Source organism: Rhamphochromis longiceps, linkage group LG23 (assembly GCF_057381845.1).
Source record: "Rhamphochromis longiceps isolate RC_006_pf linkage group LG23, R_longiceps_female_GT1.1, whole genome shotgun sequence".
In the NCBI taxonomy this organism is placed as follows: domain Eukaryota; kingdom Metazoa; phylum Chordata; class Actinopteri; order Cichliformes; family Cichlidae; genus Rhamphochromis; species Rhamphochromis longiceps.
Genome location: NC_140578.1, coordinates 42,081,704 through 42,097,594, shown reverse-complemented (window position 1 = coordinate 42,097,594; position 15,891 = coordinate 42,081,704). Strand labels below are relative to the sequence as shown.

Here is a 15,891-nt window from a genome sequence, read left to right as displayed (position 1 = left end):
TATCATCAGTATGAACTGATGGGACACGCTGAACACATCTGCTAAGATCTTCCAGCCTTTGTAATAGTCACTCTTCATTTACACAGAAAGCAAAAGCATCAGCGATGCTTCAGCGAGTTTCTCAGTTGTGATTGCAACTGCAACAGCGACACCATGAGACTGAAGCGTGTTACTACAAAAGCAATCCAGAGAACAAAAACGCTGCTGCTGCTGGGAGCTTTAAACTAAACTGTGCTGAACCTGTGCCAGCACATAAAACTGAGGCACCTTAAGTTAAAACCTTTTATTGAAAGTGCTTTGGAATGTACACTTTTAGAAAAGAAAAGAAAGAAAATAAGTTTGCATCCCATGTTTCTAACTTAACTTTTTTTCCTTCTTCAATAAGCAGAATCTGATTATTTTTTTAAGAAAACTCAAAGAAACAAAGCAAACTCATCAAAAACAAACCTCTGTGTTTATATTACAACCTGCCAGAGTCATATTTACAAATCATTCAAAAAAAACAACAGTAAAAGCTGCGTCTCATCCCCACCCCCCCATCGTTTCTGTCACCAGTCTGAACACATCACCGTTTACGGACTTTGTAGCCGCAGCTCAACATCACAGCCAAACAGAAAATCAAGAGAGAGCTGAGCAGTGTCACCCAGCTCGGCATCAATCAACCAGTTTACCAAGAGTCCACCAGAGGTCCCTCTCAGCAAAATCCTGTCTGACAGCAGCTGGACGTGGAGTCATTGTCACGTAGAGATGAGCTGAAAACAGATTTTGCGTCAGCCTGGAGCCAGCTAGTGTCCAATCTCAGAGGCAAGCCGGTCCTGCATGACTCTGTACTTGTAAAAAGAGCAGAGACCCCGAGTGAAGTTCCAGCCCAGAGATATGGAGAGGATGTAGAGAAGGCCGAGCAAAGCAAAGGGGTAGAGCAGCACCACGGTGTTCTTCAGGAAGGGTAGAGCTGTGAGGATTGAAAGAGAAGACTCTTTACATGAACCACTGACAGCAAGAACTACATTTCTCTCAAGGTATACGTGCTCCATGGTGGTCATGCTGCCTTATAGCCACAAAGAAAATGAATCTCTAATAAGTTAAAGCCTTCTCACTTTACTTTAGCGAAAACACCTGTAGATGTGTGTAAATTCAAAGTTTAGTCTGCTGCACTTGTGTCAATGTCACCAAATGGCCACTAGATGGTAGCAAAACCAAGATCACAGTTTAGTGCTGTATTACATTTTGTTATTGCACATCTAAGCCCATAAAATACTAATAATGTTGAAAATTAGGGCTGATTGGACTTTGTAAATTATAGCAAAATTATAGTTGTTAAGTTACAAAAATTTATGAAACATTTTCATGCGCAGTAGAAAATGTTATGCTACTTTTCTGATCACCTTTTGGCGTTAATCACCAATTTACAGCAGCTTTTTAGTGATAACAAAGTGACACATTGTTGGAGAAATCAACAGTCAGTATTTTCACAGATTAAGACTAAGAAAATCAACAAATGATGAACCTGAAAATTCATAAATTAAAAAAAATAAGATTTTTTTTTTCATTTCTAATGTAACTAAGATATAATGAAATTGAATTTTCAGCAATAAATCAAAAACAGATTAAGAAAATGCATGCAGCATTATGATGTGCAGGGTACTTACCGTTGTACCCTAAGAAGGTTATGTAGAGATAATAACCAATAGCAATCAACCATAGAGTGTTTCCGACAAAATATCCCAAGAACCAATCTGAACTTATCATCACAAGATCTAAAAAACACACAAAACAACACACAAGAAGAGTCATCAGTGCTGTAATGCATCTATGGAGAAATTATCAAGCCTAAATATTAGCAACTGCCATGGTACAAAATTAAAGAAATAAGAAATGAAAAAGAGAAATGTAGTGAAGCAAGAGCATCATAAACATTTCTTTAGCCCTTTAAATTTTATTTTAACTGTACTGACAAACATTTGTTGGTTTGAATCAGATGATTTAATTTCACACATGCTGATTAAACTCATACAGATCTACAGGCTACTCACGGTTGATGAAGAAAAGTTGCAGGAAGTGCAGGATGACTAAAAGCGGGTAGAAAGCATTGAGGTGAACGTCAAATGCGTAGCCCCACTCCACGTCAAAGTTTCTGCTGGGTTGTTTCAGCAGGTACCTGTTGGTGACCACCCTGGAGAAGAACACATAAGATTTGGCATGCAGTAAAGAACAAACAATACGCCTTAATTAGAGTAAATAAGAGGACATCTCATTAATTTATTCAATGCTACTGCTCACCACATTATAGTTGATATGAGCAGACCGACTCCTATACAGTCAACAAAGACGACCCAGAGCAGCAGCTTCAGCGTCTCCACGACTCCCATTTCCAACACAAGACCGAAGCCTATTGTTGACACTGCACAACAACACAGGGAGTGTTTAGGTATCATAGCAGACAGCCAACATCGGGGTTTCACTGGCAGGACAAGTGATTGTTTAAATGTAGTCAAACAGATTAGGTTAGAGGTAAAATTCACAAATATCCTCATCAAACCTTGACCACAGTGCTCTTTAATTATTTAGGGAATGAGTATTGACTTACCACATAGCCAGATACTGAGCAGGACCAGGAAAGCAGGATCATCTCTGGCCCACTGATCTTTAGTCTGTTTCCTGTACTGGAAGTTGCGATACACCCTCTGAGGAGAGGTAAACAGGTAAAGCATCTGCCACAGGGCGAACTCAAAGTCCATTTGTCTGAAATGAAGCAGCCGCCGCAGATACTTGTAGCGCTTCGCACCCGCTGTGTGGCGTGCAGCGTCCCTGGAAGCCAGGGCACCGTTGCTGTTTGTGGTTGGCAACATGGTGCTGAAAATCAGATGAGAAGAGTGAAAAGTGAAAAGGACTCTAACCTGAGACAAAATTAGGATGAATTTATAACTATACTGTACTATGCCATTTTATGCCTACTCTCAAAGCTTCCAGAGCAATGATGGATGATTTACGTGCATTTCCACTCATTTTTATTACACCTGACATGCTCTGTGTGATACGTTTGCCATATAAATGTGCTTAAATGCTTAGTATGAAGGATTTGGTGCGTGATTGTAAAATTGATAAGGAACCCACAATAAAGCCATTTTGGAAAACCATGGACAGCCATAGAGAAGTTCATCAAGCTTAACTCCTAGACACGATGCCCTACAGCCTAGTGTAAGTTATATATAAGCTGTACCTTAGCTGTAAATTCTGGTTTCAAATTTGGCACATAGTCCTGCAAAGCAAACTTGTACACTATATCTTCTTAACCTGTAATATTATATATGTCCTACAGCAAGTTGTGATTGATAAGCATTCTTGGCTTTCTTCAATTAAAAAAAAAACAACTGCTTAAAAAGAACAGCACAGAAGCAGCTATCTGGTGCATTTTCACTAAGTTGGATTAAACATCTACACATTATGTAAAGTCATCTCATACGTATCAATTAAATAGGACACACACTAAATAATAATAGTGACTTCCTGCATAAACACTGATATGTTTTAATCTCCTTGTCGCTTTGTTTGCTAGCAGACACAGTTAGCACGTTGCTAGCTACTTTAATAAGATGAGACGGCCCGTTAAGTCTCACCAGCAATAACCATAACGCAAATTGCTCAGTAGCTATTTAGTTTTTTGGTAAACGACTGAAATTCCTCACTTAACGACAAAATTACCTGTTTCTCTTGCAGTCCTTCACATGAGAAAGCCCAAACTACTGCTCGTTTTCTGTAGCTGTTTGCATATGATGCTTCCTGAACTGTCGCGAAAATGCACACGTAGATAGTTCCGGTAACGTTCCCTTCCTCATGGGAAATGTAGTCAAAGGTGAAGTTTGAACTTTCATACGGTGAGAAAGTCTCCAGTGTGGCAATTTAAAACGCCGTGTAGTTATCAGTGGGTTTTTTGTTTGTTTGTTTGTTTTATTTTGTTTTTTCCCAAAACACAGACCAATATATCATTACTTTGTTCCATATTATTAATACATTTTATGTCCACAAGATAAAATTTACAAACCGAGTTCAGTTTCTTTTTTTTTTCAAACACCGTCATGTTTTAAATAATTGAGATTTCAAATTTTATTTTAGAGTTTTAATTTACTTTACTTTAATTTTTTTAATTTTTTAAGTCGGGGACATTTTGTTGCTACATTGAAGCTACAGACTGTAAATAAAAACTGCAATTTATGCTGAATATTAGTGTTTGAACGATTTTAAGACTTTTATTGTGAAAAGTGTGACCTCGTATTCAAGCGGAAACACGACATCCTGCTATTTCCGCTAACGCCATAGCCGTTTCAATTGGTGGTATAACTAAGATCACCGCTGTTCTGGTCAAGAAGGCCAAATAGCGAAAGGTAAGAACCAAACAAATGTGATGCATACATGAACGCATCGACATATATGTGTAATTAAATGGAAGGAAACGAAAAAGGAAATATTTGAGCTTATAACTTCAGTTACCCTCTACGAACATGCAGCGTCTCTGTGTCCTTGAGTAATACTGTTAGCTGTCACTGTTAGCCCGCAGCTCATTAGCACATCCACATAAGCAGAGTATTATTTAAAGCCGTTGTGCTGTGCTGTTTGATGTTTTGTTGTCTCGATATTATTTGTAAATTCTTCATTTCTCTGCATTATTTTGTTAAAATGCTGAACACTGAAATCGCGGCCATAACACTTGTTATTGTTGACAGCTGCAAAGCCCAGACGCACTGGGTACCGTGGCTCAGGAGTAGGAGTTTGTCACCTAAACTAGACTTACTAAATCAAACATAACAACCATGTAATAAAGCATTTTCAGAATATAGATGGGGACAAAAGTGGCAACAGCAGAGGCCTTTAGTGCACTGTCGTTTTTCTGCACTGTAGTGATTGTGTTATAAAAACAAAAGTAACGATCTGGCATTTATGCTTGCTTTCTCCTTTGCAAACACTTGTGTACACTTTAAGTAATTATAATGACTTCAGCATTAGCACATTGAGTATGTGCTAATGCTGAGTACGCTCATATGTTTTCTCTCACAGAGTCATGTTGCGACTGCCGACCGTTGGCCGGGCTCTAGCTGGAGCTGCCAAGGGCAGCCTGGCTTCTTCCAACCCAGGTATGGTCTGTGAGTTAAAGTAGAGATTACATAGCAGTTAATGCAAGTTTCTAAATATAGCACCTACTGTATGCATGTAACAGGCATAAAAATGTGCCTGTTGATTGAGTAGGATCTTTTCTTTCTATGTGCATGCACTTCAAGTGCGTACCCCAGTGCGTGCAGCCAGCAACATGGTGGAGGTATTTGTGGATGGGAAACCAGTGGAGGTGGAGCCTGGAACTACTGTGCTGCAGGTACGAAAGCTTCAGTACACAATTTTACTGCAAGCTGTTGTAGATGTCACCTAGTGTTGCCAGCTCATGCTGTGTAGTACTTTGTGGTATCTGTGTTTTCATGACAGTAATTTCGTGCATCAATGTGAATCAAAGTGAATCTGAGCTTCATATTCAAAAATGGGCTCAAATACACTAATTCTGTATCTAACAGGTAGCCAGTGTAGAGTAGCGAGGATAGGGGTAATGAACAAATGGGTCAGTTTTAGGTAGCTAGCTAATCTCTGGATTAAGTTTTGGCCTAGTTTTCAAACACTGTGAAATAACACCACGCAGTCTGGATTTATGATTCCTTCAAGCACCAGTCAACTGGGCAGTAACCACTTAGGACAGATCAGCTGACATTTAGTCACTTTCCTGTTTTATAAAGGAATATTAGTGCAATAGGAATGTGCATATTTTAGCAAAGCTTTGACTCATCTGTTAGTCATTTTCACATTTTAATTCTAAAGAAGGCAGACCACAAAATTAGCAAGAAAACGTAAAATACCTGGCAATCTATTCGCTAAAGCCTGGATTGTAATTTCACATCACGTATATTAACCAAATTGCCTTGTTTCTTTTCCTGGCTAGGCCTGTGAGAAGGTCGGGGTTCAAATCCCCAGGTTCTGTTACCACGAGCGCCTCTCTGTGGCAGGAAACTGCCGCATGTGTCTGGTGGAGATTGAGAAAGCACCAAAGGTAACGTCAGGCTACTGTTTATACTTGATGAAAAGGATTTTAGCTGAGACTGAGTTTAAGATGCTTTGGGACCAATCTCAGCGTAAATGATTAATCTATTAATGATTAATGATTAATTTATTTGTAATGTATGCGTATTGTGTCATGTGCCCTCAGCCAGTAGCAGCCTGCGCCATGCCCGTCATGAAAGGCTGGAACATCCTCACCAACTCAGAGAAAACACGAAAAGCCAGGTAAAAACTGTAGCGGTCTCTGGTTCTAGCTTAATGTTATTCAAACTTTGGGCACACTTTGAAAACAACAAGTCAAACTAAGGAAAACTAAAGGCGTGTATTCATGTGTTTGTGTCTCATCAGAGAGGGAGTAATGGAGTTCCTGTTGGCCAACCACCCACTGGACTGCCCTATTTGTGATCAGGGAGGAGAGTGTGACCTGCAGGTAACCTTGCAGAAGTGTAATTTAAGTTATTCTCATGAGTGCATTTAGATCAAAGGATCAGCTTTTTTCCCGTCTTTTTCTCCTCTTTTCTCAGGATCAGTCCATGCAGTTCGGTTCAGACCGCAGCCGCTTCTCAGAAGGAAAGAGAGCAGTGGAGGACAAAAACATCGGGCCTCTCATTAAAACCATCATGACCCGCTGCATTCAGTGCACGCGCTGCGTCCGGTGAGTGTCATGTACACGTCAGTCACGAATAATGTAATAATGTGGCATTAACAGCGATGTAATGTGGCAAAAGACACGTTACATTCATGGAAGGTCCACAATTCCTTTATAATTGTGTTTTAAACTACCTAGAAACCGAACATGAGGACATAATAAAGACCGATAACACACTTATTCATCTAAAACGCACACATACATGCACAGTGCTAGACATCAATGTGTGCTTCAAGAGGGAAAGGTCACAGTAATTAAAGAAAATATTGCACTTCTGTAATAAAGGGTGAATAAATAACTAAAAGCAGTGTTGAAAGATTTGATGTACAGTGATTAAAACCAGTTCATGCTTTGATGGAGCTGTAACATTTGCATGGAGGTGGATATTCAAACAGCTTGCCCTGCCTGCGTGTGTTTGTAGTTTTGCAAGCGAGATTGCCGGCGTTGAAGACCTGGGAACGACAGGAAGAGGAAACGACTTGCAGATCGGGACGTACGTGGAGAAGATGTTCATGTCGGAGCTGTCGGGCAACGTTATCGATATCTGTCCTGTGGGGGCGCTCACCTCCAAGCCCTACGCCTTCACTGCAAGACCGTGGGAGACTAGGTAGGAAAGGGTCTGATGCTCGATTGTATTTAACACGAGTTCTCTTGAACTTCCCGGAGCAGTTTTACGTCATGTTGTTCCGCCGTCTTTGCAGGAAAACCGAGTCAATCGATGTGTTGGACGCTGTCGGTAGCAATATTGTTGTGAGCACACGTGGAGGCGAGGTGATGAGGATACTGCCCAGGCTCCACGATGACATCAATGAGGAATGGATTTCTGATAAGACCAGGTAATACAGAACTGGACATAAAGTCTCACACTTTATAATCATCTTTAAAACAGTTGGGTGTGTTTTTGTTTTAAATATATATATCTATTCCACTGTATCTGAACTAAACTGTATCTGCAGGTTTGCATATGATGGGTTGAAGAGGCAGAGGCTGACCCAACCAATGGTGAAGGATGAATCAGGTCAGCTGACCCCGACCACCTGGGAGGATGCTCTCACTCGTGTTGCTGGAGCAGTAAGTGCTTTTGCTTCTTTATTGGCTCTTGCTTGGTAATTAAATTAATCATAAATAAATTCTGGGAAACTTTAAGGTTTGTTGTTGTTTGTAGTCAGGAAGTTTGGGGCTGTCGTCATGCATAAATGTTTGTGTTTGTGCAGCTGCAGAGCGTGCAGGGGAGTGAGGTGGCAGCCATAGTGGGAGGGATGGCGGACGCTGAAGCTCTGGTCGCCCTCAAAGATCTCCTCAACAGACTCAACTCAGAAAACCTGTGCACTGAGGAGCTGTTCCCCATGGCAGGTGCAGGGTAAGGAAGAACCTCTCATCATCCCTTAGGTGCTAAAATACATGGCTTTATTAGCTGACAGTGTTATTTTTTACTTCTTTTTTTGCTTTCTGCAGAACTGACCTGCGTTCCAACTACCTGCTAAACTCTCGCATTGCTGGCATTGAGGACTGTGACCTGCTGCTGCTCGTGGGAACGAACCCTCGCTATGAAGCCCCACTGTTCAATGCCAGAATCCGCAAGAGGTAAACACATATCACAGTTAACGGTTTGTTATTTAAGTCTAAGTTTTAAGTTGTTTTTTTTTTTTAAAGTTTTGTAATTGTTATCGTCTCACTCCGTCAGCTGGCTCCATAATGAGCTGCAGATTGCTACGGTGGGCCACAAGGTTGACCTGAGTTACACGTACGATCACCTAGGAGAAGACACTTCAGTCTTGAAGCAGCTGGCCAATGGCACACATGCTTTCTGCAAGGTAATGGGCACTCACGTCGTCCAGTGAGATTCAAAATGGTAAATGGCCTTAAACGCTTGAATATATAGAGAATGAACTCCAACAATCAGATTGCCCGCTATGAGTGAGCGCTTGAAGACAGTGGGAAGGAAAAACTCCCTTTTAACAGGAAGAAACCTCCAGCAGAACCGGGCTCAGGCAGGGGCAGTCATTTCCAGACTGAATATCTTTTTTCCGTTCTCTCCTGGCAGGTCCTTTCAGCTGCCAAGCGTCCAGTTGTGGTTGTGGGCAGCGGCGCTCTGCAAAGAGAAGATGGAGTTGCAATTTTGAGCGCCGTCTCCACCATTGCTCAGAACGCTCGAGCCAGCAGCGGAGTGGAGGACAGCTGGAAAGTCCTTAACGTCCTGCACAGGTACAGCTAAGCAGCTGATTTCAAGTAACCCTAATGCAATGAGATACAGTAGATGCTCATACTGTGTGTGTGTGTCTGTGTGTGTGTGTGAGAGCAGGGTGGCGAGTCAAGTGGCTGCCCTCGATCTAGGCTACAAGGCCGGAGTGGACGCCATCAGGAAGAATCCACCTAAAGTGCTTTTCCTGCTGGGAGCTGATGCGGGCTGCATCAGCAGAGCTGACCTGCCCAAAGACAGCCTCATCATCTACCAGGGTATACACACACACACACACACACACACACACAGATTTGACAAACCAAATGCTGCTAATCTGGGGACATGAATGAACATCAATTTGCAACCCCTTCAGGTCATCACGGTGACGTAGGAGCACCGATGGCAGACATCATCCTACCCAGTGCTGCATACACGGAGAAAAACGGCACTTATGTCAACACTGAAGGCAGGAGCCAGCACACCAAGATAGCCGTCACTGCTCCTGGAGTCGCCAGAGAGGACTGGAAGATCATCAGAGCTTTGTCTGAAGTAAGCAGGAAGTGTTTTGAGTATTCCGTACTGATGTTCACTATTAACACGAAACCAGTCATCTTAACGTCTCTGTGCGTTTTCAGCTGACGGGTGTAACGCTGCCCTACGACTCCTTAGATGAGATCCGATCCAGGCTAGCCGAAGTCTCTCCTAACCTGGTCCGTTACGACGATGTAGAGGAGGCGAACTACTTTAAACAAGCCAATGAGCTCGCTATGGTACAGAAACACAGTTAGTTGGTCTGCCTCTGATTTACCTGACAACTTGATTCAGCTGTTTATCTCCTCACTCTGTTCCTCTCAGACTGTGAACCAGGAGCTCTTAGCAGCTCCTCTGGTGCCGCCTCAGCTTACAGTAAAGGACTTCTACATGACAGGTATGTTTGTTTACTTATTTTTTTATATATATAATAGCTATTTTTTTCTCTCAAAATAATGTGCAAGCAAATATGTATCATAATCTGTGCTGCTTCGTTCTGTCTTCAGACTCCATCAGCAGGGCTTCCCAAACAATGGCGAAGTGCGTCAAAGCCGTCACAGAAGGAGCCGCCGCCGTCGACGAGCCATCTGTTTGCTGAACACTTGATATGACGACAGCTCTGCCTTTTTCCTCTGAAGCAACACACATCTCTGAACTTTGTGTCTTGAAGTCGCCCTCAATGCTTGTGTATACTGTTGAATCGTTTTCGCCGCTGAGAACCAGCTTTGTGGAATAAATCTGAGAAACATACAAAATATAAATAAAATCCTAAAAATGTCTTTACTCCGGTTTTAAGGTGTTTTTTTTCCTCCATTGTATCATTTTAATAACATTCAAATTATATCACTTATGACGCCTTCCAAATGCTTTAAAATCAAACGAGTCCTCATATTCTTCACTTTATTTTTGCAATGTATGTTTTTTAAAATATGTATTATATTACTAGACTCTAGAAATGAAGTAATAAGTCAGAATTTGGACTCCTGTAGGAGCTCTGCATGTTCTGAGTTTAAAATAATCCTTATTTACACTGAGCTGCAGTGCAGCTCCTCATTTGATCCACTGTTGGAAACAAGTTTTAGCTCCTCTCCCTTCCTTTCTTCTGACTGGCTGCCCCTCACAAACAAAAGACTGCAGGTGCTGTGACTGAGATGACCATATAAGGACGTCCTATCTCTATGGCATGTAGATCCAAGTGCACAAAACAATGTGAAGCCTGAGCTTTTGACTCACAGAGTGACTTCATGTTTTATATGAGCATCCAGCATTGAAGCAGTATATCTGCATGGCAGAAGGTAAAGAAAAGCACGATGGGTTTCACACCTTCCTTCTGAAATGTAGCTGTTTAAAAGTTTTTTAATATTCATTCTATAACAGACAGAAAAATAAACTCTAAGAAACACTTGAGCTCCAAAATATGCTCTTGGCCCAGTTGACATTCTGAAATTGAAGTATGTGCACTCAGAGGCACTCATCTGAGTCTCAAAGTTATTATAGTGAGGCTTGAGATCGTTCTGGACTCTGGGTCGATATCTGTTGTCAAAGAACTTCTGTAGATAGAGGCGAGCTTTTGATGTGATTAAGTAGTTAAAGGAGTGCCTGTGTGTTTGTTCTCAATGGATCCAAAATAGGATGTGCGCTCGGAGTTGGACGCCATTCCCACAGACAAATGGCTCCTGTCATATGCAGTTACCTAAGAGAGAGGGGGGGACACAGGAGAGAAGAGGAGACGGTCTCATCTCTCCACTCTTTGTCTGCTCAGTGTCTAAGACCAAGCAGCGAGTTCATTTATTGTTTTTTACTACTCCCCATATCTGGAGTTTATTTTCACTTTATGGTCAGTACTATGGCAGTAGTAAGTCTTCTATTCAGTTTCTAGCTTCATTGTTCGTGCTCTTTCTCAGTTCTTTGAGACTGTGTGCAGTTTTTATTATTTTTACATTTACTTTTGTTTTGTCTCCCAAAGCTGGCTCAGCATCCTCTGCTCTTCCCTGCAGGGCATCAATCGGGGACAAACAGCAGGGCACACGCTGGACTAATTTTGGCTACAACAGGAAAATGGTTCCAGTTAAACTTCTCATTCTGGGAGCTCAGAACACTGGGAAAACAGGTAAGCTGGAGACAAAGCAGCTGAAAACCACAGGCACGCAGAGAGGGGGACGTGCTTTTTAAGTTCTGAATCAGATAACATCTCAGCAGTGCATGAAAGAGGTTAAGTTTAGGGTTAACTGCGAGCCACGGTTTAAAGGTTTTTGCTAAAAATGGAAAACCTAGAGTGTTTATCTTTCATAGCACTGACATGTACCTCCATCACCTCCACTGCTATGTTTTGAATGTCATATAGGTCTGCTACTTTTGTCCAGCTCTAAAAATAGCTCGTCTTCAGTTGAGTGTAATAGACAAACTTGTTGCTTCATTTCAAATGTTTGTGCGCTCGACTATGAGCTCAGCTGCTTTCATGCACTGAGAAGACAGATTCATGGCACAGTTATAGAGACATTACAACACACCCATAACATTTTAATATTACACATATTCCTACGAAAATAACTGAGGAAACATAAGACGTGTGATGAGTAAAAATTATCATACATTCTTACAGTATAATGACTAATGCGAATAGCAAACTCCAAAAATAGCAATGCCAGATTTAGCTGTCGGCACTTTGTCAATGGTTTAAAGGCTCACACATCAAATTCCATTAATTTCCTTCATATTAGAAGGACCAGAGTAAATTTCAGGGAACAAAACATCTATGCACAATGTCAACAAAGTCTGCATGCTGGGATTCGATTGTGACAGTGGTGGGCAGCATGCCTGAAAATAAACTCAGTGTTTTTCCAGGTGTAAAGGCTCAAGTGATGATTTAAACAAGCGTGTTTAACCTTTTAATGTATCCTGATAAAATACAGCAAGGCCTTAAATAGCAGACATGAAAGTCAAACAGACACGAGCCTTTGGGCTCTTTCCACCCAAACACAAAGGAAGCACTTGTGCATTTATTTAAATAAAGTCACAAAGAGGGTCGTTCTGAAGGCAACACTCACATAAGGAGGCATGACGTGAGCACGGGATGCTTTAGATCAGATTCAAATGACTAAAAGGAACTTTGTGTGTGTGCGACTGTGCAGAATGTGTTAGAAATATGCTTCTCGCCTTCAGCCACTGTGTCTGTTTTGTGTCTCCAGCGCTGTGTGTTCGTTTCATAACCAAGCGATTTATTGGTGAATACGACCATAAAAAGGGTAAGACCTGGGTAAATATTTTTGCATTGCTGACAGTAAACATTACATAACTTACCTGAGTTCTTCACTGGCAGGATTTTTGAAAGTGACACAGTTCTCTGTGTGTGTCTGTGTGTGTGTGTTCTTCAGAGGTGACCTACAAATGCAGCCGGGTGGTGGATCAGGAAGCTGTCGATCTGGAGATTCTGGACTTAACTTGGAAGGTAAATATTGACTTTTATTTGTAGTTTTTTAAAAGGCTAGACTTTTGCTGTGTCCAAATTATTTGTTATGTTTTTCAAATCAAAGCATTTATTTTGCAAAATTTTCAAATGTTTTTTGTTCTGCCACGTAAAAGTCAACTTTAGAGGGGGGTTTGTTGTTGCTGTTTTTAAATAATTTGCAAACAAGTTTTTGTATGGAGGGTCACAAGTGCCAAAATAGATTAACTAATTGCATCACTAAATAATTAATTGACTATGTCAGTAATTAAAATTGAAATTATTTTATAAATATGTAATTAATTAATTAAATAGCAATTCATTTCTTTTAAAACTTCAGAAAAATGTTTTATTTATTTCCTTTTTTAATTAATTTACTCAATGTTAAATTAATTATTTAATGTTGTGTTTAGTTCATTCATTTTGTCACTCACAGTCCTCCACAGTCTGCAGTGTAGTTGGACAAGTAATGCCATTTGTTTCAGTTGTTACACCCATTACACTTCTTGCTTGTTTCCTAATTCCAGTACCAGTAGGTAGTTCAGTTTCCAGCTTCTGCATCTGTATGTTGTGCTTGGGAAAGATACTGAAGATCCTCTTTGTGGGTGTGCATGAGTGATAAAATAAAAATACCTGTGGATGCAGCTTGGAGTGTAAAAGTGCTTTGAGTACTAGCTGAAAGTTAAAAAGACATCATATAAGTTAAATTCCATCAACCATGGACTAAGTGTTGGTAGGACACAGAATACTAATTAACTTTCCAAAGATCAAAGGAGTAGGGCTCTACCGCTTCCTGTTCTGATATAGTATGTATAATATGTTCATAATATATAAATTTATGTTTATTTCATATTGTTGTTAACACATATCCAGCTATGTCTATTATTTATGAATAAATCTGAAAACTTTTTGATGATATATTCTCCTCTAGGAGAGCTCTGTAGCTTCTCTGGAGTCTTCCATTCGCTGGGCTGATGGTTTCCTGCTGCTGTACTCCATCACACAGCGCTTCAGCTTCCTGGAGGTCCCACAACTCAAGACGCTCATTGACCAAACCAAGCAGAATCTGGGTGGGGAGATATTTTGATCTGTATGAGAAAACGGCTGCTGAAAACTGAACTAACAGTCTGTTCTTCACACAAACATCAGGCCTCTGTTCTGTCTCTCTTTCACCTTTACATACACACATAAACACACCCACATATTCACAGATTGAGTGGACGTAGATTCCATGTTTGGTTGTGCCACCCTGTCTTCTGTTAGTAGTGTGCTGACAGAATGACTCCAAACTGCGTGCCATAGGGTCATCGTGATGGTTTATTGTCACTTCACTTTGTGTGTCTGTGTGTCAGTGGTTCCCGCGGTCCTGGTCGCCAATAAGGCAGATTTGGAAATCGGCAGGCAGGTGACAACAGACGAAGGACAGAGACTAGCCAAGGATTTAAGGTTTGAGTGCTCATGTTTTCATATGTGCATGGTAATACTGTACAATGCTTTTCTTGTCTTTGTTATACTTGATAATAAAATAACTTTGTCATTGATTAAGAATAATGTCAGTCCAGTCAAGCTGGGCTGTAACCGTAAGCTGATACTCTTGTACACAACCAGCTGGCAAATCCCAGCTGAAGCTGTTTTAGCCTGCCCATCTTTGCTGTCCATCTGCAAACCACTTTGCAACCCCAGTGCCCCCTTTTATGCTGTTTCTGACTTAATCCATGCCAAATTTGCTGTCACTGATTCATGCTGTGCTCTGAGCTGGAGCTTCTGCTGTTACTCCCTCTTACTTCATGTATAATGTGCACATGGAGGGATGGTGAGGCACACAGCATGTAGTCTACTATAAATTATATGGAAACAAGCTTTTTTTGACTACATGGTCAATATTTTATTAATGAATTTCACATTTTTGTTACAGAATTAAATATTTATGTATAGTAGTGTATGTATTGGATATCAATTCTGCTCAGCCTGAATTCCACTATATGGTGCCTACAAAGTCTGAGTGCTAAATAAAGTAAGTAAAAACTATTTCCTTGCATGCTAACTAAATGAGCCATTGATTTCGTTCTGTGTCTTTAGGTGTGGTTTCAGAGAGTTGTCTGTGGCTGAAGCAGTCCTAGCAGTGGAAGCAGCAGTGCTTCAGCTCATCAGGTTTGTTTCTTCTGTGTTTTGTCAGACATGTGATATCCATGCTAGTCAGATTTTAATCGTGTTTTCAGTGTTTCGACTATGAATGCAACATTTTTATTAATTAAATATACTCAAAACAACAGTCAGTACTGCTCCTGATGGACTGCGCCCTGTCACACAGCAATAAACAAAGGTAGTACAAAAGATTTTCTTATAGATGGTGATAGGAAAGATCCTGAACGATACTGGAAAGCAAAAACAATAATTAGACATCTCTCTAGGGTGTACTGTTAGAGCCCAGAGGATTTTATGATTCTTTTTCATGTGCTGTTTGATTGTGTGTGTGTGTATGTGTGTGTGTGTGCCACAGGTTGGTGTTGGATCAGCAGCGCCCTCTGCCTGAACGTCGCTCCTACATGTTGACTGTTCGTCACGCTCTGACCAGGAAACTGACCAGATCTAAGACCATGCAGTGGTGACAACAGCAAACAAACCCCCATGGAAAAAACTGTAGTGTAAAATGGGTTGGGGTTTTTTTTGTTTGTTTTTTGCTTTAGTTCTTTTAGTGTTAGATATCTCCCGTATCTCACATCCAGACTGAGAGTTATCATGCAACGTCTGGGTTTCTGGATTTATGGGTGATGAGACCAGGATTTAAAAAATAGAAACTCGCCAGACACTTTTTATTAGTTATCCCTTGATACTACTGGGTTGGAGTCTTTTTTTGTCTTTAAAAATGTCTTAATTCTTTATAGCATACATTCAAAAAGTTACTGGAAGCATTCTTCACTGACTCTTTTGATCCATTAACATGACAGCATCACAGTTGCAGCAAATTTGTCAACTCTGTGAATCTGTTGC

General features: G+C 40.8%; 3 protein-coding genes across 4 annotated transcripts; 2 read left to right on the top strand and 1 right to left on the bottom strand.

Moving 5' to 3' along the window:
• Positions 1 to 268: 268 nt before the first annotated feature.
• unc50 (unc-50 homolog (C. elegans)) lies at positions 269 to 3,851 on the bottom strand. Its single transcript, XM_085399252.1, has 6 exons — positions 3,703 to 3,851; positions 2,588 to 2,853; positions 2,281 to 2,401; positions 2,034 to 2,173; positions 1,650 to 1,757; positions 269 to 952 (listed from the first exon to the last, which is right to left on the bottom strand). The coding sequence occupies exons 2-6, from the start codon at positions 2,847 to 2,849 to the stop codon at positions 786 to 788; spliced, it is 798 nt and encodes a 265-aa protein (XP_085255378.1). The 5' UTR covers positions 2,850 to 2,853; positions 3,703 to 3,851; the 3' UTR covers positions 269 to 785.
• A 415-nt stretch (positions 3,852 to 4,266) lies between these two features.
• On the top strand, positions 4,267 to 10,238 carry ndufs1 (NADH:ubiquinone oxidoreductase core subunit S1). The gene is made up of 19 exons (XM_085398969.1): positions 4,267 to 4,382; positions 5,053 to 5,129; positions 5,274 to 5,365; positions 5,978 to 6,085; positions 6,242 to 6,318; positions 6,442 to 6,523; positions 6,618 to 6,748; positions 7,164 to 7,349; positions 7,444 to 7,578; positions 7,699 to 7,813; positions 7,957 to 8,102; positions 8,198 to 8,326; positions 8,427 to 8,556; positions 8,787 to 8,947; positions 9,045 to 9,199; positions 9,298 to 9,473; positions 9,560 to 9,694; positions 9,780 to 9,852; positions 9,962 to 10,238. The coding sequence occupies exons 2-19, from the start codon at positions 5,057 to 5,059 to the stop codon at positions 10,051 to 10,053; spliced, it is 2,196 nt and encodes a 731-aa protein (XP_085255095.1). The 5' UTR covers positions 4,267 to 4,382; positions 5,053 to 5,056; the 3' UTR covers positions 10,054 to 10,238.
• A 1,235-nt stretch (positions 10,239 to 11,473) lies between these two features.
• Positions 11,474 to 15,891, top strand: LOC146642670 (ras-related and estrogen-regulated growth inhibitor). 2 transcript variants are annotated; one of them, XM_085398923.1, is made up of 7 exons: positions 11,474 to 11,565; positions 12,644 to 12,700; positions 12,830 to 12,903; positions 13,835 to 13,970; positions 14,253 to 14,407; positions 14,954 to 15,051; positions 15,401 to 15,891. In XM_085398923.1, exons 1-7 carry the CDS (start codon positions 11,514 to 11,516, stop codon positions 15,507 to 15,509), a joined length of 681 nt encoding a protein of 226 aa, XP_085255049.1. In that variant the 5' UTR covers positions 11,474 to 11,513; the 3' UTR covers positions 15,510 to 15,891. The 2 variants fall into 2 exon arrangements, with proteins under 2 accessions (XP_085255049.1, XP_085255050.1); XM_085398924.1 differs by having other exon boundaries at positions 13,832 to 13,970; positions 14,253 to 14,346; positions 14,980 to 15,051.